Source organism: Dermacentor variabilis, chromosome 8 (genome assembly GCF_050947875.1).
Source record: "Dermacentor variabilis isolate Ectoservices chromosome 8, ASM5094787v1, whole genome shotgun sequence".
NCBI classification, from domain to species: domain Eukaryota; kingdom Metazoa; phylum Arthropoda; class Arachnida; order Ixodida; family Ixodidae; genus Dermacentor; species Dermacentor variabilis.
This window is the reverse complement of record NC_134575.1, coordinates 120,211,185-120,233,247: the sequence shown is the minus strand read 5'-3', so window position 1 is coordinate 120,233,247 and position 22,063 is coordinate 120,211,185. Positions and strand designations below refer to the sequence as shown.

The window sequence follows — 22,063 nt, the reverse complement described above, 5'->3', positions numbered from 1 at the left end:
TTTCGACATGGCCAAATTGGTGGCAAGGTTTGCGTAAAAAATAGGCCCCCAGTTTGACCAAAAGTGTTACGATGGAATGTGTTAATTTAAATTTAAAAAAGAAAAGATAAAAACGGGTTGCCACACTGAGACCGAGCAGCTTCAAAGACATGCATCCTTCGTTCTTTCTTTCTTGCGTCCTTGCACTCTGGCTGTAGCGCAGCGCTAGCTGAAAGTGCGGGTGGCATAAGCAAATGTTCACATTCCTCGCTGTTCTTAGCGAAATATTTACAAAACTACCGCATTTACTGCGAACATTGTCCGAAAGCAATTATTAGCATGTAGCCATCAATTATTACAACCATATCCCGTTATTCAAAGATGATGTACGCTCCTACGTTGTCCTCGTTTCCAAAGACTGCTATTTGCAGATCTGTGTCAAAAAATTTCTTAAGGCACAGCTACTGTTAGCACTATTGCTTTCCAGCATGGCTGGCGAGCCAACAGGCAGTGGCGTAGCTAGGTCGTCTGGCACCCGGGGCCCTTAGCTCTTCTGTCACCCCCCTCCTCCCGGGTGTAGTCGAGGAAGGCGCGGATATCGACAATTTTCGGGTGTCTTCAGACGTATATGACACCCCCCCCCCTACTGGCCCCGTGCACCCGGGGCCCACGGCCCCACGGCCCCCCCTGTTGCTACGCCACTGCCAACAGGACCTGTGACAGCATCATTAGGCCTAGCACACAACCTAAAGCCGATTCAGGGCGGCACAATAGCCTCCGAGATTCAGTGGCGCGCGATGTTTCGCCCCATCTCGGAGGCCATTCCGACACATCAGAGTTCCCTAGTCATCCGCCAGGAAATGGCCTGCAGTCTGCTCTCGACAAATGCTTGCGATTTGCTTTGTCTGTTGAGTCATTAATTTTATACGCGAAATAATTACGTTTATTCAGTTTATTGAAATACCCAAAAAGCCAATATTGCGATTCAGATGGTAGAAGGTGGCATTTCGAACAAATTTGCAGAAAAGCATACGGTTCAGATAATAAGCGAATAATTGCAGAAAGATAAAAGACTATTACACAGGGAAAAGCATTGGTTTCTTCTCGCCACCAGCAGTAACGAAATCACCGGAGAACAAACAAAGAATGCTACAGAATTCATGAACACACAACACAAACTGCGAGTGCTAGTAAGACTACGGCGCTTTCATTTGAGTGCCATATACCAACTGGCTATTCTTTATACAAAGAAAAAAATAAAAGGAAACATGAATCCGAGTAGGTGTTTGGGAAGCATTTCTACTCATTTATCGATCCGTCATCCATTAGGTCGTTTATTGTGAACGGGGTTCCTAAATTGACACCTGAACCTGCGTCGATTTTTCTATGTTGTAAGCGTCGGCTTTTTCTGGGCTTCCCGAGAGCAGCATTAATGAGGCTACGTTAAAGACCCCATTCAGGTCATCTTAGACGGCCGTATCCTTGCTTCTCTTTTAATGGGAATATCATTTTTGTCTACTTTAGCCGATCGATCAATCAATCAATCAATCAATCAATCAATCAATCAATCAATCAATCAATCAATCAATCAATCAATCAATCAATCCATTGTCTGAATGTTATAAACAGGGATAAGGTGATTCATGAAGGCCTTCTGAGCCACCTTATGCCCTCTTATAACCTTTGTACCGCAGTGGCTACTCCATCTGTCCATCCCCTTCTTCATGTTGGATATCTATCTATATACTCTGATATGCCGACCCAGTGGACCAAGTTGTCTACCAGCTTGGGCCACTAGGTATGGGCTCGTGGTCGTAATGACGTCGTCGTCGTTTTAGTGTCATCATTTTAGCTTCGTGATTTTACTCTCGCCGTGCGCCGTCGTCAGGCCCTCTACTACGACCCAGTGATACAAGTTGTCTAGTACGAGTAGCTTGTGCCATGCTTGAATGTTTCGGGTCGAAAGGCCGTCGTGGTAGTGGCGTCGTCACCATTCCAGCTTTGTCATTCGACTCTCTTCATGCCGTCCCGATCACGCCATCTTCGTCAGGCTGTCGTCCTATCCCTGATCACTTGAGCAACGTCATCTCATTGTTATCCTGCCATCGACGCTATACGCCTTTGTCGTTCCATCGACGTCATTTCTTCTTCGCCGTTTCATCGTCGCTGCTTCGGCGTTGTACAGTCGTTCACATTCCTCCATGCTCATGGGCGACCTTAACAAGCGAGTGCCACAGCAATGTGGGACGATATCGGAGTACGTCGAATATAAACGAAGCAAGAAAATTATCAGAATTACCACTACGTGTATGACATCACCTTGAATTTCGAAGTACGGTCTGGCACTACATTGCTCGATTGCTATTCGCCTTACCATCAACATTCAACGTGAGATGAGTTCTGCCGCAATTGTTTTTTTTTTCACGTGAGGAGAGGTTACAACTAAGTGCTAATTGATGTTTTACTTACACAGCCTTTTCGTAATTGGTCCTCAACTGTGTGATGGGCCATATCGGCTATGGATCCACATGCTGTCACAGTTAATTTGTACACCTTTAAGCGCAATAAACGTTCTTATTATTCTTCTACTACTTGTTCTTCAACAATACCATTGCGCGGAATTCGCATTCTTCGTTGGGGGCGAGCGCTTTTGCGTACCAACAACGAGATAAGACAAAACAAAAATGAAATAGGAGGCTTCAGACCATGCCCACACGAACGAGAACATACAACCTTCAGTTACAAGGAAAAACAGACGCGTGTCGCCGTATAATTCGGAAACTGAACCGATGTTGTTCCCGGGGAGCACAGGCGAAATGAATTACGACACGCAACTCTCGCTTCGCTGACGCGCGTCTTTGCATTAGTGCCACTGCACAGCCGATCGTTACGACATCACTTGCTTGCCCGGCTCTTCACTCTTATGCGCAGCGGTGACTCAGTGCTTATTTTTGGCTTTGGTGTTGGATCGCGCGTGCAAATCCCGGCAACGGCGGCCACATTTCGATGGGGACGAAATGCAAAGACGCCCCTGTACTTAGATTTAGGTGAACGTTAAAGAACCGCGGCCAGGTGGTCGAAATTAATTCGGAGTCCCCTGCTGCGGCGTAGCTCATGATGAGATCGTGGTTTTCGCACGTAAAGCCCCATGATTTAATTTTAGGTCAACTCAGTGGTTGTGTGGCCTTCTGTTGCTCAGAGCTGAATGCGGGACTGAATGCGGCAGCATGGCGCAGATTGAAGGCAGGCTCGTTAAGTGGGTTTTGCGGCAGGCTGAATTAAAACTCAATGTGTAGGGGATCAAAATTAATCACGACCTATCCAGTGCGACGCCATCTTTAGCTAACGCCACAAATTTAGGGTGTTAAATAGCAGGTTCTGTTTATTTTATTTGTTTCACCACTTCAATTCTTTTACTTCATCAGGATCGAAAGCAGAGCAAGTTTTCAAGCATTCGCCTTAGCGCTTCTGCAGCGCTCACGTAAAAGCGGGCACAACAGAAGAGTAAATGCACAGGACAGCCGCTGTCCACTATAGTCATTTGCGCTTCCTTCTAATATCTGGCTGTTTTCACATGGGCGCTGTGTAAACCACAATAAGAATGCATTTTACTTTTGTTGTTACTGTTTAAGCGCATAATTTACAAATCCCCTTCATTTCAATGGAAATGGCTCCTCCTTGAAGATCAATATTCAGTCTATCGAAGTTGCCCAACTCAACCCACACACTAAATTAGGAAATGACGGACCAGCACCAGAACGTCGAGCTTCGGAGAGCTTGTGAATTACACGAATCGATGCACGCTAAAGAAACCGGACAGATAACTCCACAACCTAAAGAAGGAACGTAGCTCTTCAAAAGCGCCCAGACGGGGCACTGAAGAACAGGGCGGCCGTCAACTTCCCCGAGAACACGGGTCCAGTTAATTATGCTGATCACCTGGCTTAATCGGCTATCGCAAGCTAAATTACGCGGGGTAGTGCATATATAAAGGCGCCGGTTGGCGCAGTAGGTTACACCTTCGTGGCGTCGGGCCAGGAATAAAATCTTACCTACATGCCAAAACATACTTTTTTTTCCTGTTCTTTCACTTGGAGCGAACATAGCTTATACGAACTAGAAAATAAGGAAGTCATGCTCGCTCTATAAATTATGCACATTCAACGCATATCCTGGAATACACGTGAGGCGAAGCTTCCGTGAAGAGGTTATAATGAAACGCTATAAATTTGCCCATTTCATTCCCGCGCCTTTGGCACAAAGCAAGGTGGCGCGCGCGAGCGCGCGTTCTCGCGTAACCGCGCTATGCACTGTGACCCACGCGGCGTTCATCTCAAAGAACAAGTTGGCGTTGGCACGATAGAAGTGTACACGCGATTGCGGCCTACACTCAATGGAGAATCGGGCTGCCGTGCAGGAAGACCGAGCTTCAATCCCACCGTCAGGCACGCAGTTCAACTTGCTTTCTAAGTGCGAGCCATTCGGTGAGACAGCAGCAGCCACAGTTAGAAAAGTCCGGGAGAGCTTGCCAAGGAACCTTCGTTTTCAAACGTATCCGCGACCTGAGAGACAGCCGCCAATATTGTGTTTTTCAAGCCGAGTACTCCAACCACTATGGCATAGCCTATCTTTTTCGTTATAGCGCACGAGTAACGTCGGAATTGGCAGCTCACAAATGCCGGTGTAACATGGTCGGAGTCATCTGGCGCATCGTAACACTGAGCGCGGCAGTGCCGTGGTAGATGCTGTATAGGTTGATGAGTACGCGGCGATTCGGTTTGCTCTGACTTGAATTTTGTTTAATGAATATAGCCTGAAAACTACAGAAAATTGGACAAGAGGTGGAAACAAAGCCGCAAGTACGCATGATGCCACGGGCACCAAGCTCGGAACGATTGCAGCGCCACAGTTCCCTGTGGCAATTTTTGTAGGAAACAATATGCCTTACGCGGACAGAATCGATTCTTGTTTAAGACCAGCACTGCAGCGGCATAAAAGTGAAGACGGGGGGGGGGGGGGGGCGGAATCAGATTTGTTGTAATTCGCGGACCTTCGTTTGGAAACGAGTCACACGAGTGATAGCATGCTCCAAAGAATAGAAATTTATATTTCCGAATGCCCTCTGACTAAGGGTGATCCATTAGCGAAGCTTCTTAATCAGCTCGCATAAGAATATCAAAAAAGGACTCCCGATTACCGAATCGAATCTTTTACCATTTCTGGAGCAACATAACATACGAATGTTTTGACCACATGGCACCAAAATTTACAGGGACCGACAGAGTAGACAGCACAAAGCGCTGTAGGTCCCTGTCAATGTTTTGTGCGCTGCGGTCAAATAGACTTACGTAACCAACTAGCCCACCAGTTCGTCGTGATAAAATACGAAGTTTGTGCGGAGTAGGTTCAATAAAAGAAATCTGCCTTCTACACACCGACACTTGCATGTAATGGCATTTACAAGCAGGCGTCCGAATGACTGAGGAACTTGTAAATGATAAACAGCTGCTTCGTATAAACTGTAGCAACACGGAAGTGAAAGAAAACAGCGCGTTAACAGATTCACATGCCGTGCTGTGTTCACTAAAGAAGAAAAGTGCGGTACTACATAGTATCACACATTGTTTTAGATTGGATGCAAACATGGTGAGACTACTCGAATAATACATCTCAACAAATCCGTCTATAGCGTGTAAAAAGCGGGCCATTTTTATAGAATAAATGGAAAATATTGAACAACAGGTATGTGCCCCGTGCAATGTCTCGTGTGCAATAGCCGCAGCTTTCTTGCAGCGAAATCATCCGTAGCTGTCCCCTAAGGGCCATCATTCTCTCTACCTCGAGTCTTCAATGACTGTTTCCATTCCTGAACTACGCGAAAGAAATTAATACTTGACAACTTCGAATAGTAAATCCTCGCATCGAATAAGAATGAAATACCAAGGACTACAAGATTGGTATTCAAAATTTTGAACATTCGCACACGCATATTTCTAACAGAGAATGTTGACACATTTAGGTTAATTTATGGGGTTTTACGAGCCAAAACCACGATCTGATTACGAGGCACGCCGCACTGGGAGCCTCCAGAAATTCGGACTAGCTGGGCTTCTTCAACGTGCACACGGGGTTGACATATTTTCAGTAACTGTAACAAATTGCAATAGCTAAAATGTGTGAATTATTCCAAGCTAGTTAATTACGCACAATACAAAATTCTGGGGACTTCTTCATTTTGCTGGTAACAAAATCCAGTTGGCTTCACCCGCATAGAATGTTTTGGTTTTTAATGTACCAGCGTTCTCAGAACCCTTCACGCTCTTTCCGATATTTATGTATTTCCGGTTGTTATCGCTTTTTTTTTTCCCTAACCAACTCGGGTCATCGCATACGTGCCACTGGGCATGGGTCGATCCTCAGTGAAGGAAATCGCGAGAACGGAACCCATATGCTGTACAGGCCACGCACATGACGCATTTCGGCCATCGCAATACAGTGTGTGTCGCTACGCTGTTTGAACGCTAATTGAATGAGCGTTGACAGACGTGCCCAAACGGTTTCTGCCACATTTTATTTTGTCTTGTGGCTTGGTGCACGATAACTGGTACGAAAGTACGAAGCTGTGGTCCGGAAGCGTCAGCTGCTGCGTACTTCAGATCCTAGGAGCCTCTGTTAACGCTGCAGTACTGTCAGTGTTTTGCAAAGAGGAAAAGGCTTTTTTTTTTTACAAGAGCACGAGTGATTCTTTAAATACATGCACGCGTAGTGCATCCGCATAATTCCTGTTAGTACTGACTAAATTATGAGAATCAGAAAGCCGTGCAAAATGCTCGGAGATTCTTTAACATTATACGATTGCACTAAAAGATCATCGGAAAAAGAAACACTAACAGTTGCACTCTCACGCGCGGCCTTGAAATTAAGGAACGATCGCACAATTTATTGCCAGCCGAGCACAGCGATCCAGGCGTGCCGGTCTACTCTTAAGGAAAACAGCGGCCGCCCTCACAGAACCCGCTAGGACGCCACTAACGTACAGGCTACAGCATGGCGTGATAGCGAATAAAAGTATTAGCCAAAGCAGATAACCAATGACAACATGTTCTTACAAACAAAAATCAGCCATATTGTCGACAAAAGGAAGCTGAACGGTTAACTTTAGGCACTTGAGCAAGTTTGTGAAGTCCCGACAAAACACCGTGTACGCATCACCTTCGCAGGCCTGCGAACAATCGCGCTTTGCCCTATACGTAAGTGCACACCCAGCTCTGCACACGAACCACGCTGAGCACCAGGCCCTTCTGCAACTTCCACAGCGGGATTAAACTTGCCACCCTTCCTCCCAGGCCCACTGTTTCTCAATCGCGTACTTCGACCCTGTGATTACTGATCGAAACACAGTCAGACTCTGGACTTCCTCGCTTTGCTACGTTGACGCGATGCTTCTCGGCTCCTCTGCACCAACGAATAAGACTACGCGGACTACATTCGATGTACGGATTCAAATCAAGGTATAGTACGTTCCGCCCACAGCAGGAGCTCAAACTGAGACCCCGAACAAAATGAGTAGTCTTGGAAAATCTTCTCTTCGTCTATATTCGCGTTTTTCGCACAACCATCGCCTGATCTCCGCAGAATAATGCGTTAAACTATGCACGTCGGCAAATTGGCACCGCACATGACTTCCTCTTCTTAATCCGCTTATAAGGAAAACAGGCACAGGAAACCATTAGCTTGCAATGCACAAAGGCAAAAGCCACATGTATTTCGAGACGAGAATTACTAGCCGGCGACACCACTAAGGAAAAAGCAGGCACTGCGAGAGAAAATGAGAAGCCAAGGTCGAGCGCTGAATGGAAGCTCTGCCAGCTAGTGAACGAATGTATGTTATCTGAATTAAGTTTTCGGGATGTGTCCCCGCAAGGGGAGCTTAGGTTATCTGTCTCTAAAATGGAAACTGCTCGCGAGGAGAATGTCAGCACACCGGACCCACAGCGCGATGCTCCATTGGAACGACAACAAATAAGAGGGAGCTTTATACGATACAAGTGCAGAAATCTTTGTGGAGGAATGCCAAGCAACGAGTCAGCAATCAGACAAAAACGCGCCGGAATTCTGGCTGTTATCAGAAGGCAGACGCTTTTTGCGAAATGACGGAGACAACATAGAGACGACATAATTACAAAACAACACTCGACGACGGAGTCAGAATACTATATTTACAACAGGGGCAAAACCATCAAAAGCGACAAATAGATAGCGTCTCCATGTCGTCACGCATGCCATATTGTAGTTTTGTTTGTGGCTTCCATAGCGATGTTGTAGATAAGCTGATCGAGATAACAGAGACGCTTTCTTCGAGCCATGACTGCACAGTATAACGGCATCTTCGATGACGTCAAGGCGCAATCCACATCGCATTATAAACGAACATTAGGCCAATTAGGCCTGGAACACTAGAAATCTTGCTGAATTACGCAAATGTGATCAAAACGTTCAAGTGTATTGCGCGCGAAATATTGAGCGAGTGTTTACGGGAGCAGGAGGACGCGAAACATGAGCGCTTGCTTTCACATGTTGATTGTTAAAGCTATTGCTTGCTACGTTCGCAGTGAAACCTACACGAAAGCACTCTGCTACGTGTGTGTGCTCCGCTTCCTTTTCTAAGATGTTCACAGCCACAATGTATACTGAACCAACAATCAGAACTTCGCCGGTTTCGGGCATACGATCCACTGAAGTGGGTAAATATACATGCAAAAATATGTTCATGCCGAACACCCAATAAGATTGAGTTCCACACAAGATAACAAATAAGAATAGTCGATATTCATGCAAGGGAATATTGTCGTTCACCTGAGTGTTACACGAAGCTACAAAGGAAACCCATACGGGCTTCTCAGAAAGGAAGCTCCGCAATCGAAGAAAAATTTGGCCTGCTCCGGGACTCGAACCTGAAACCAAGATCTTTCCGGGTCGGTTTCCTTCGGTGGTTCCTGTTACATTCTGGTGGATGACGCTCGCTTTGCTTTCTTAGACCTTACTCCACCTTACGGTCTCCACCATACTCGGTAAATACTCCCCTATGCGGTGCGACACTGGCTCCATAAATTTTGATTGAAGCATTCGTTGGATGTCGGTACATCCGCAATACATTTCTTTGTTTCAGATAAGTCTTAGTGGCGCTGTACGTCAGGGCAGGACGTGATTACACTGCGGTGACGGTACACACTCTTGAATGGAGACGCACAGTGCGGCCTTCCACGAGGAAATTGCTACGCATCTTCGATTTGTGGCAGCGCCGTCGGGGTACGAAGACAATGGAGGACCTCGGTGGAACAGAAGAAAGAAAAGAGGAAGAGAACTGTCGGCCTTGGACAGGATAAGCGAAATGGATACGACCTCGTACCCATGGCATTCGCAGTACCGGGACGTGTTCTACAGTTTTGTTAAAGTAGCATAAATGGTGACGCATTCTTTCCAGGTGTTTTGCTTGCTATCCAGTAAGATTGCGCTAGGTAAATATCGAACGACGAGACAATGAGGCATGAAAAAAAAAAAAAGAAGACCCCGGCAGTTCAACAACGCCGCTTGGTCGCCTGTCTCCGCCTTTTTTGTTATTATTATTAATATTATTATTATTCTTAAAATTCTCGTGGATGCGCTCCTCCAGAAACTAAACCTATATAGAGTGCTGTCATGAGGTGGTTGCTGGGCGTCCCACTCTTTGCCAATCCCAATGTTTCTGCGCCTGCACTCGCGTACGCACACGCCTCGCCTTAGCTGAGCGCACGGCATTCCTGGAGCAACACAGCGTCCGCAGAGGATGAGGCAACGTATACTGCTTCGGGGTTCGGGACTCCGGCGGCAACGCTAAAGAATGCGACAGCGCGAATAGCTCGCAGGAAGGCAAAATTTTTTCAGGCAAGTGTGGCGCGATTCCCCGAGACGTCGTCGCACGCTGTGGAACATTACGAGCGCTCGGGGCGCAGGTACGAAACGCGAATGCACAGACGAAGAAAGTGGGCCAGCAGAGCTATTCGGGGCATGTCTCCGTGCACACGCCATCGGTTTGCGCAGCGGCGAATGGTCCTTTTCTTTCGCTTCGGTGGCGAAGTTTTCCTACATTCCGACATGCGATCCCCAGCCGTAACTCGTCTCTGCCCCCCCCCCCAATCTCCACCCACCCCCCTAAAAAAAAGAAAAAAAGAAGGCTTTATAGTTTCACACTTACGTTGCAACGTGAACAACAACGACACAAACAAAAGCTAGAGAGCGCACCGCCTACGTGACACGCAAGCGCCGCCGCACGCACTGTGCTTGAGCGCAGAGGTAAACCGAATAAATGGAAACACGCTCGCAACGAGCAACGCGTCCCCTTCCATCATGGCCTCTGCCACGACACTGCATTTTATGTGTTTACCAACTTGCGCGCGACAGCTCGTTTGTGGCAACCGTGTGCGACCTCGGACGAGAGATACGTTTGTGAAACGCCTACAGTATAGGCGCTGTATACCTTGCGTTTATGTTTGCGGCAAGGCGCTCTGTGTCGAGTCGCTGCCGTAAGTTAACAGACAAGAAGGTCGTTGCGACAGCCGTCGCTTCGCCGGTCCGGGTAACCGGTCTCCGCAGCGCCTCATTTCTGTCAACCGCGCAGTGTCCAGCCAACGATGGCGCCGGTTAGCTGTCGGGATAAAATGGGGATTATTATTCGTGGTTTATTGCTACATCGTCCGTCACTCCGAGTGGCGCACAACCGTGATGACCCAGCTGCTGTTTGATGGCCAATAACGAAGGGCCGCAAAATGTAGAGTCAAGCAAAAAAGCTTACGGACCACGGGTCTCAGAAAACATTCAATTTACGAGCAGCCCGTAACAGTAGTCAGTAAAATCGCACATCACAATGTTGTTCGCGTATACTGGTAGAGGCCGTAAATGCGAATACAACGCTGCGTTGTGAGGGTGCGCAGATAGTCAGCTTCTTTCTCAGATTTCGTGTTGCATAAAATTTCGCGGATGACTGTACATCGAGTGCTGGGACTACCGAGGAACTCGTATGTTGGGTGTGCGTTAAGAGAGAAGCGAAACCGTGCCTTCGCTGAAACGCAACTAAAGTTGTCCTTCGCAGCAGCCCGTGTTCAACGCACTCGGGACATCAGCCGGGTTCGGTTGCCGTTGACCTTTCCTCGTTAACAAAGAAGGGGCCTGCGCCACGTTTCTTTTTCAACTTCGAAACGGCAGACTTTGTATCGGCACAGCCAAATGAAACGTAGCCATATTCTGCGCATTTATCGATACTACGTCCGTGCGAGCATTGGAAATTTCGAATACGAGTCGAGCAGTCTTCGCTACTGCATTCAGTTCGCGAATTCAATATTCGATATAGTCGAATATTCGTGTCTGTTGGCACGTCAGGTACAACAACGCACGCTGAATTCTGGCAGAGAGAGATCAATGCCCACGGGGATCGTTCCGAATTATTCTGCTGTAAGTAAGAAAAAGCCGCGATTTTTCTTTTTTTGCTTGCGCACATACCACCAGTTTATGAGCCAGCGCACGGGGCAGGTAACTTACGCTCAATAATCTATATTCGTTACACAAAAAAAAAAAAAAACGTTTATTTCTTAGGAAGCCCAGATAAGAATTTGTTATCTCGTTTTACGTTCGTGTTCGTTTGTGTTCTCGCAGACGTGCATGCCAGTATGCGCTGCTCCTTTGTGTCCCGTCCATTTGCGCCGCACAAACCCAGTTTTCAAGAAGTGTGCCAACTAGGCCGTGAACCAACTCGGTTAAGCACGCTCTCTAAATATTTGAATAACTTGCAAGACAATGTGCGGTGTTGTACTCTCACACCTTCTTGCACTTGCACTGACTCTCTTCTTGCACTCTCACTCTCACTCTCGTTGTACTCTCACACGTTCTTGCATTTCGCCCCCATCGAAATGTGACCTCGTGCTCAGCAGCGCAACAACACAGCCGCTAACCCACCGCGCCACGTGAAGCAACAGTGAAGCATTGGCTGCAGGACTGCTAACTGGCACGATCCGCATAGCCTGATTTTGAATGAGCTGCAATGGGGACAACTGTGTGGGGTCAGTGTTACGCGATGTACAGATACAGTAATTCAATTGACTGAATAATTACGTAATAAAGTGATAGCAGGGTTTTTAATATCAAAGTATGACCTAGCCTTTAATATAATTCTAAAGCCGCATTCCGACTTCTTCAATAATGAGTTTATATGCGTAGTAAATTTTAGATGCCTAATTTTACTAGCAGAAAGGTAGTATTGTCAGAATCGAATGTTATGTTACTACCAATATGAAAAGATGGAGTTCCAGAAAGGCACCTATTGTGTGAGGAAAAGATAAAGTTAGACTTGTTAGTGTTAATACTTAGTCCATTACTACGGCACCTGTTCAATACATTGGCGGCGTCTTTGTTAATGTTGCATAACAGTAAGTCTATACATGTACATTCACTTAGTATGATAGCGTTGTCAGCATAGAGTATACAATTAGATGAGCTTCAACATAAGGGAATGTTATTGATATAGATTGAGAGGACCAAGAATAGAGCCTCGCGGTACACCAATATTATTTATTTGAGGCTGTGAGCAAGTACCAGATTTGTATATAGATTGTTCTCGATCATGTAAGTGCGGAGCAAGCTTAAAACTGGACCCAGTTCCAATCGATTCTAACTTCCGAAACAATATGCAGTGAACAATGGAATAGAATGGCTTTGAAAGAAGGACAATGAATAACGCAGCAACAAAACTACCAGCATCTATTGCAGGTTTGATGTCGTCTGTTAAAAATAGTATTGCTAGCACAGCAGAAATGCCTGGCGGAAAAACAAATTGACGTGGACCAAGAATGTTAAATTTCGTCAAATAGTTATAGTCAAACGAGTAACAATAACTTTTTCAAGAAATTTGCTAAAGAAAGAAAGCATGACGATGGGACGATGGTTCGAGCAGAGGCATTTGTCACATTTCGTAGAAACAGCAATTAGCGCTGCTTTTTCTTTTTAATGCTGCCGGGAAGATGCTCGTTTCAATTATTATGTTGATGGTGCGGGAAAACGTGTCGTAGATTAAATGGTCGACTAATTTCACGTAAACGGAGCGAAAGCACTCCTATCCAGCAATAGTGTCTTTCGTGTTATGGATGACAATGTGCATTTCTTCGGGTGAGACAGAAAAAAGAAAGGTGTGAGGTCAACGAGGGCATGAGTTATTGACAGGTTTAAAAGAGTCGGCTTCCTGTAGCGAAAATGAACTATTGAATACATTTCTAATGCCACTTTGACTATCGTAGGCGCGATCTCGTAAATAAATCTTGGCCATGAGGGTATTAGACGTACTCTTGCAGAGAAAAGCATAGATCACATTGCACTGCTATTTCAGATTGTTGCCTGCGCTTTTAATCTTGTTCTCGCAATAAGTATCTTTAGTATCCTTGTGAAGTCTCCCTAATATGTTAGAATATGTCTTATAGCCATTAGGTAAATCAATGCGGAATGGCTGTGTCTTCGTATTTTTTTATAAATATTTCCTATCTTTTGCAGACAGTTCAATAGGCTAGTGGTTATCCACGGGTTGTATGAAATCGAAAACTTATGCCTACAGCCACTAATTTAGTGCTTGTAGTGAGGTAGTTATTTATAATGCTCGAGAACTTCTGATAAGCAAGTTTCGGATTTAATGCTGCTGTTACTGGTGTCCAGTCTGTGCGGCTGATTACATCTATGAATAATGATTTCTATAGGCTGCTTGAAAGTATTGCTGTCGCGTGCTGCGGAACGATTTCGAGATGTTTTAGATCGTAATTTGTGAAATTTACGCCATGTCCGTTCATATAAGGTCGTCAGGGAAGCCTTTCGGTGCATCGGTAACTACAGTAGGCGGAAATATCTCTTGGGGGAGAAAAAATGTGACGCGCCTCATCAGCCGCGGTGTACGCACATTATCAGTCGCGGTGTGTGTATGTGTCGTGAACTATTTTGCTTATATCGCTTTTAATGCAACAAAGAAAACCGGTCTCTCTGTATTAGCAGCATGAAATGGTAAATCTGCTCACTATCTGATCGCCTGGCATAGGCAGTAAAACAAAGCATAAGAGCGCATGCTCGTGCACGGCCAACCTAAGGCAACCACGATACATCTAAGCGGCAGGCGCTATCAAATATTTGTGATGCACCAGTACCGTTCATATGCCTATACGCTAGCCTTCCTGCACGAGGCCGATGGCGCTGCTCAACACAGCGATCTCTGCGGTTGGTGAACCAGCACGATACATATGTAATCTGTACGCTTCGGCATTGCCTTCTTGGACTGTATACAGCCATAATATATGAGCGATTCCATAAAAAGAATGTGATGGCTATTTTTGAGGACAAGATTTCCGTAATACGTGTGAGTGCGTCGTAGAGAACGGAACGAACACAACCGAAAAAAAAAATTCGGTTATCATCCTCTTTCTCAAAAAAGCAAGAGAAAACGGGCTAACGCCGCAATACGACCTCGCATAGTCACGCCGCACAACGCTTATGAATATATAACCGCTGATGCCGTATGCTTGGACCATGCGGTATATAGAACAAAGATATGTAATCCAGCACCTACCACTGCTTACGACGCTCGTGCAGTTCGTAAACAGTCCCTTTGCTGGAGAAGCTTAATTCAGACTGTAAGGTATGCTGCTATTACTTTCCGAAACTATTTTATTCAGGGGCGGAAACCTCATCCATCGGACCAAGTAGTCACGCAAGGTAACCAGCAGCGAACAGTTTGAACGGCTCAAATATGCGCGCACACATCGCGCTGCGTGTTGCGTCCACCTCAACGCCAGCAGAAATTCTAGCCATGACGCCTTAAACCACTTCAGCATGTCTCACAGAACCCTCTACCACGTACAAGACGCACGTCATACTAAATAGACCACAAGACCGCGAAAACAAACGCCAGAACCTGCCGCCTTGCGTATACCAGCCATGCAAAAGACCGCTTTCACCGAAGCCAGTCTGGCGCTGCTCATAGGCGGCGCCACTGCGTTCACAATATGGCGGCGCCTACGAAAAAACGGTCTATAGGTGCTTTACTAACACCAGCATTAGGAGGAGTAATAAGATTAGATCATGTGAGGTCAATAATAGTACGTTGTGCGTCTGAAGTGCAAAGCATTGGAACAATTAACAGGTATTCATAACCATATCCATTGATGCCTGTAACATAATCATTGACAGAAGTGGTGGACTGTTGCAAAAGATTAGTCTTTATGTCTCCTGATATAAAGACCACTTTTACAGCGAAGCTGTATGTAGCTACCCTCCGGCGGTGGTCGATGTCCGTCCATCGACGCGTCGCGTCGACGCGTAAAAATGTTCTGCAGTTTTCCGCGGATGCTCTGTGGCTCTCAATTTAATATAGGTATCTTGGAAAAAATCACGCTGAAATATGCCGCTAAGACGACTCTATCATTACGCCGAGATCCATTTACTAGACATAGTTAGTTAGTTCACAGTCAAGTTGTGAACGTTACAGAATTCCCGTCTTCTGTCAACACATGGGCTTCCACGGGAGGGACACGTACAGTCGCATGCTTGTCCGCTAGAATAAAAATCTAGTCCTTCCACGTTTCATTCAGCTAATGAAATAGGAAGTATGCCACATAGTAAATTACAAACAAACGTGTTTTGTTTCGTGTACTCCTTTGACTCGATGCATATCGTCGCTCGCGTCGAGGCTCGGTTAAACGGCCACCTGCGTCCTATACACACTGCTACCAGCAGTGGGCGTTGTGTGCTGTGGTTACGTCATAGTCGCCTAGGCGACCTCATCGTCTGTTTCCACGGCGCTCTGGTATGGGCCTGACACGCTTTGTGCGTAATACCTACATATGCATAGATGCGTCGATGGAGGTAACACACGACACAGCTTTGCTGCTCGTCCTTCACAGAGTGGAAGGGCTGATTAATTTTCTTGTTCTAATGATAGCTAATGCAATGTTTCGCCCAAAGCCAAACAAACCATTAACAGAAGATGAGCGTGACCTGTAAATGTAAGCCACAACTAAGTTATTTTTATCTTGGGAAATGCATGATTCATGCAGTTCAATCGAAACGGATTCACATTTAAAAACGTTAAGCGCCAAGTCAAGCCTACCGTGATACTGGAAGTTGGAAGAAATGAAAACTGCGCCACCATGATTGCTTTGGCTGCGGTGACAATACTCTGAGTAATACGAAGGAAAGCTATACAGATTCTTGGCGCTTGCGCATGGCCATGTTTCACTCGATCACACAAATAACGGAGACATAATAACGAATAAATGATAACAGACTATAGTAATATTACGAATGTTTTCACGCAGGCTGAAACACCTGGTGTGATGTAGCAATAGCAACGTTTCTTTACAAATTTCACGTGAAAACTTCGTGCTTTATATTAACCAACCCGCGAACACGCGGTAAAACGGTTGGTCACACTGCAAGATGCTTTCTTTGAACTTTCATTTTCACTGAAGACAATAGTGAGGTTCCAAATATGCCGAATTCATATCTCGGTAAAACTTAGTACGTTGTTGAGTTTCCAGTATATGTGCATAAATTTGCATGCGTTCTCATGAGTTAACAGAAACCACGCATTAGACGTTTCTCCATTACTACGACTAAGAATTTGAAGCACTGGAGTAGTCGAGAACAATGGAGGAAAACACGGCACGAGCCAGGCACGTGCCCAAAGGAGGGGTGGGGGGGGCACCCCTGACCTCACGCCACCACACACATTCCCCAAGGGCTGCCAAATCACGCTTGATACTTGACAGCTACTCGGCGGTCAACATTTTGCTGCCTCTTTCACTCGTTTCGGATGGTGATAGTTATCGCCTTCTCCTGGGGTGTGAAGGCCAGTTTTCTGATCGATTTGGTGCCCGCGCGATTAACTAGAGAGGCGTTGAGTTGTCACCATCTATTGCAGAGGTAAAGCGCATCGATGCTCCTTCGTTAGTTCAACCTTCTTTGTTTAGACTCATCCAGGGACCAGGAAAGGGATTCAGTTCGCATTAAGCTGGTCTTTATGCTCTTGAAAGAAGTTGCGGCCGGAGAAAGCGGCAGCTGCGTTTAACTTTTCCTCATTACTTCCTCGAGTGATAGCTCACCGCGGCGCTAGCTGATCCTCGGAGCCTGTGATATGGTTTAGATAACGTGGATATTAAATTAATGCGAATCAGCGCCCATCATCAGACCTTGCAATAACCGTTAAACCCATAAGCAATATGACTGTCACCCGTTACCTCGTCTGGCTTTTCCCTAATTGTACAGCCCTTTTCGTGCAAATTGGCAACTGGAAACAAGAGTCGCAAGGGGTTCAGAAATTACGCGATCAACTAATGGAGAGAGCCGAGGCAAGAGCCAAACAGGAAGGAAAAGCGAAAATTAAGAAACTTAACCGTAAAAGAACTGTGATTGCTCCCCAACAAATATATATTTCTCTAAAATTCTTCCAGACTTATTTCAAAAAACGCTACTAGGAATCTTTATTTTAGACTTTCGCTCGTTTACTTGTTTTTGGCAGTGTTTTCCCTCCGTTTCTTTCCTGCGCGAGTGCATTTGATGTGGTTCCTTGTTTGTCCAGCAAATGAGAGGTGCATCTCGCAGGCGTACCTGTCAGATATACATTCTTTCATTTCTCTATTGCCGATTTACGCGTCTTTATGGCGAACGGTAGGCATTATTCACGTTTGTACTAGTAAAGATACCCGCCTTATTTTCTTGGAAAGGTTACCTTGAGCTGCACAGTGGGTCATAAGGAACGGTGCAGTGGAGGGTCCCGGATTGATTTTCTTTTAACGCTCGCGGTTCCTTAACGTCCACCTCAACGCGCGAAGTTACACTTTCGTTGCATTTCACCCCCACCGAAATGGGGCCTCCGCGGCCGGTAATCGAACCCGCGACTTCGCACTCGGCCGGCGAACAGCAGAACTCCGTCCACGGAGCTACCGCGACGGGCAAGGCCTCCACCCTCGACGCGCGCCTTCCACAAATAAGAATCTCTCTCTCTACCAGCCGGGCGTGCATGCACCTACACCTTCTTCGAGCCGCCGGGCGAACCTTCCGGGGAGAACAGAACGAAAAGCAACGCCACGCGGCGGCGTGCACTTGACACGGCTCGGCGCCGAACGCCCCCCCTACTCCCCGACGCTAAAGGGCCACTCGCCAATCAACGATTCCAGCCGACCTCCCACACGGTATCGTCGTCACGCGGCGGCGGAGAAAGTGCGGCACGCGCCCAGCCTCCTCTTGCGCGTCTCTTTTTTCCTCGTGTTGCGCAGCGTTCAAGGCCGGAGCCGCCGCGGAGCGTATCAAACGCGCGGCGCGCTTCGCGAGGCCGCGATGCCAAGGCGGGCGCGCAGGTCGGTCGTTGCGCGCAGTGCAGCGACTCGGGACTGCGCTTTCGTGCGTTCTGGTCGTGGCTTGAAAGTGCGGCGAATTACAACGAATGTCACCCAAAATAACCCAAAAAGAACTGCGTGGAAGCATATATACATATATGTGAAAGAAAGCAGCACCTCCAATAGTAGTGAACTCTGCTTGTGAACACTCCTTGCGGCACCTTTATACTTATTAGCTTGAATGGCCAATTTCCAGTACGTCGTTATCTCTTATCTTTTTACTTTCATTATTGTCTGTATTGTCTTGTGGGAGTTTTGTTTCTAGCGGCACCAAATTTTTAAATTTACAAAAATGTACATCACGCTGACGTCATGTTTACCATTCGAGTCTACGCATTCCAAGCCTCTAGACACAAGGCGATTGCCGCACTTATCAGCGTAATGATCGAAATTAGGGTAATTAACTTCCTCATTAACAATAGCTGGCTACACCGAATTAGTACTCCGGGGCCCATCCTCGACACTAAACTTATCCCAACCATCAAATTTTGAATAGCGGAGTTCATATGAGAGTTACGCGAACAATTAGTTCCCCTTGGCAGGCTACTTGCAACCGAAACTGGCTGCAACCCGTCTTTCGTCACGTCTCCGAGTCCGGTCCGACTCCGCGAGCAGCTTGCGTTATCGCCTTGCTACAAAAGAAACACCCTGTATGTACGTAGGTGTGTGTTTTGCCTTTCGCTTGCTTTCAACGCAACATATCTGTTGCAACTGTAGCACTTCAAGGTAAGCAGTGACAGGCGGATGAAGAAAACAAGCTTTCAAGAAGGAACTCACGGCAGCCCTGCCTTGGCAAATCGTGTTGGTTTCCACATACCGCAGCAAAACGAAGCAACTTACTCCCGCAATTCGAGCCCACTTGCCATCGCATACCTGAACGCTTCCATTTGCTGCTCAGCGAATACAGCTACAACGTAACAAATGCAGCGGTGCCGTGTGACGAAAGAACAACTTTGCATAAGCGGTTTAGCCGAGTTCCTTCATCCCCACCTCCGCCCCTACTGCGTGTTATCTGTAGACTTTTCTCCAATCGCCGTGCATATCTACGTGTATGTTATACCTGTAATTATCGGACGTACAAGAGAACAAAGAGAGCCGGATAATTTGTGTAAAATTCATTAGGGTTAACTGGCTTGCCATCAAGCACGGCGGCGTTTTGTTGACCGATTACTTTTTCAGCGAGGTGTAGAAACGCCCGTCACGATGCCTCTCTCCGTGATGCCGCCTCCCTTCGTCGCGAAGGCAAAGCGTCAGGCTTGTCGGCGGAAGAACGGTGATCGCAGGTGTGCACGAGGAAAAGTGCCACACAAATCTAACTAAGGGATGCCGCACCTCTTGTGGCACATATCCACTGTGGAGAATGGGACAAGATGGACACGCTCAGTGGCACACGGCTGCAGAAGTAGCCACGCCAAATCGGGGACGGTAGGCGAATAAGGCTTCGCTTTAATATTCGACAAATAACCAGGCGACAGCGGCATGCAAGATGCCGTTGAAGCAAAGTTCGTTCGGTCAGCTCGTAAACATTTGCGCTCGAAGGCGTGACTCATCTGCCACCCCGGAACACAACTTCAGCCAGTGTGGCCGCAGAAGAATGATAACTCAAGCTATCTCTTCCAGATCCTAAGCCTCTGGGTGATTTCTAAAGTTGATTTAGCATCATCCATCTGGCCGCTGCTCCGGCTTTGTTTAACACTAAAGCAATACCATACACTATCCCACAGCTCTAGTTCTGCATTGGGAAGATTTCGGCCAAGCCATCAGCGTCTGCTTTCAAGACCATAGATAGCTTGTGTCATTTCCTGTGTTTCTTTTTTCAGCGATGTCATGTTAGAAATCAACTGTCCTTATCGCTTGTGTGGTCCCACTAAAGAAGACGCGACTTTCGTGCTGTCTTGGCGTTGCGTTATTTTTTCTTTGCTTACGCAGTTTCTCGACTTGCTGGTACCATAAGATGGCGGCTACCATGGCATCAATGCAAAGTATCTATGACTGATTCGGTGCCGTAAGTTCCAGAGAAATGGAATTGAAGGGATCTTTTCTGCCTACGCCTTCAGTGTATCCACATGCCGAACACATTTTCTCTCAGGGTCTTTCTTGCTAACCGTAGACCGAAGCGTACATGTTAAATGCAACAGACTAATCTGCGCCTGTCGCTTTAATAACATTTCGGCTGCAAGCGCTGGCTAAACCTATGCGAATGTAGCGCACAATGATGCAAGAAGGTGCCATCGCTACCAGCCACAAATCGTCTGCTGCAAAGCCGGGCGTTTCCATACTTGCCAGGGGGTAATATGAGCACTTGCTCTACACTCGAGTGTTCCCTCTAGCACTGAACCACACTTAACCTGTGACGCCACGAATGTAAAAGTGCGCATATCTCGAAATTATTTCTGTCTCATGTGAGTTTTTTTTTTTTTTTTTTTTTTTACCACGCTCTTACTGACATAAATCTAGAGCCAGAAATTCGTTTGAAAGAACATCAAGTGCTCGCTTAAACTGAAAGCAAATTAAAACCTTGCCGTTAGTGCGACAAATGAGTCCCTCGAATGCTTCAGGCTAAGGAAGCACGTTCTGGTGTCTTAATATACTCAAGTTTCATTCGTCTTACTATAAGTGTGGAATCATTTAGGCGGTACCGTCCGATAATTTCGTTTCGGCTATACTGGCATCGCAAGAGCCTTCTGGAAACTGCAGCCACTCGCCGCCTCAATAGTGCAAGCAAGTTTAGAAAAGGCGGAAAACTCGGCGTGAGTCAACGCGCACGTACCGGTAATCAGGACGGCCTTTCCCTTGGGGTCCACGTGCTTTCCTCCGATCAGCGCGTAGAGTTCTTCGGTGATTCGGCGCCCGACCACCGACAGCAACCACAGCGCGCCGGCCGTCTGGGCCAGCGTCCAGAGCCCCGGCGCGATCAGCCAGGAGACCAGCGCCAGCGACGCGCACACCGACGGATACACCAGGCCCAGCATCGCGGCGTTGCACCCTGAGCGCTCAGTCACTGAATACACCTGTTGCTGCACTTGGCTGCACCCGAGTGGACGCTCGCCGATTCCGATGCACTACGCGTGTATGTGGCACCTGCGTGGCCCCCTCTGCACGTCTATTGCTGTTGTGGGGGGGGACTCCCCCTTCGCTACTCTCTCGCCGGCTATCGCCGAGGGACCGACCGGTCGCTCCACCCGGAAGAAAAGAATGGGGGGCGGGAGGGGGGTTTCCGTTCCTGGCCGCCGCCGATGCAGCGGCCGTTGCCGTCCGTGGCTGCTGCGCCTTCCTCCTCTTCGCAGCCGTGCCGACCGGCTAGGTCATGGAGACGGGAGCTATCACGCAGCACAGGCTGGGTAATCTGAACTCTGCCTGCTGCTCGGTCCGGCTAACGCTCAGCGACGCGGCTCGCGCGGAAGGGGAGAGAGAGAGAAGAAGGGGGAAAGCGCGGTTACCCTTCCTAGCCGTGCGCAAGAAAGGGTGAATGTCCAGACTGTTCGACGCCGCGGCGGCGTCCGTCTGGGGCACGAACGGGGCGGCGCGAGGACTTTCGTTACGGCGAGTCAAATGCGGACGAGCAGCAACGCTTGGCAGCGGGGGAACAAAAGTCGGGTTTCGCGGCCACGCCATGAAACGCCAGCACC

At 47.3% G+C, this 22,063-nt stretch overlaps 1 protein-coding gene across 2 annotated transcripts in view; it reads right to left on the bottom strand.

Moving 5' to 3' along the window:
* The window catches only part of LOC142590556 (short-chain dehydrogenase/reductase family 9C member 7-like), a 41,245-nt gene extending 19,431 nt beyond the window's left edge, over positions 1 to 21,814 (bottom strand). Inside the window, exon 1 of one of the 2 annotated variants that reach the window (XM_075702761.1) lies at positions 21,205 to 21,814. In XM_075702761.1, the coding sequence (XP_075558876.1) occupies positions 21,205 to 21,406 (202 nt within the window). In that variant the 5' untranslated portion in view covers positions 21,407 to 21,814. Of the gene's footprint in view, positions 1 to 17,767; positions 17,861 to 21,204 lie in introns of those variants that run through there. The other variant, XM_075702762.1, reaches the window with a different exon arrangement.
* Between the last annotated feature and the right edge of the window lie 249 nt (positions 21,815 to 22,063).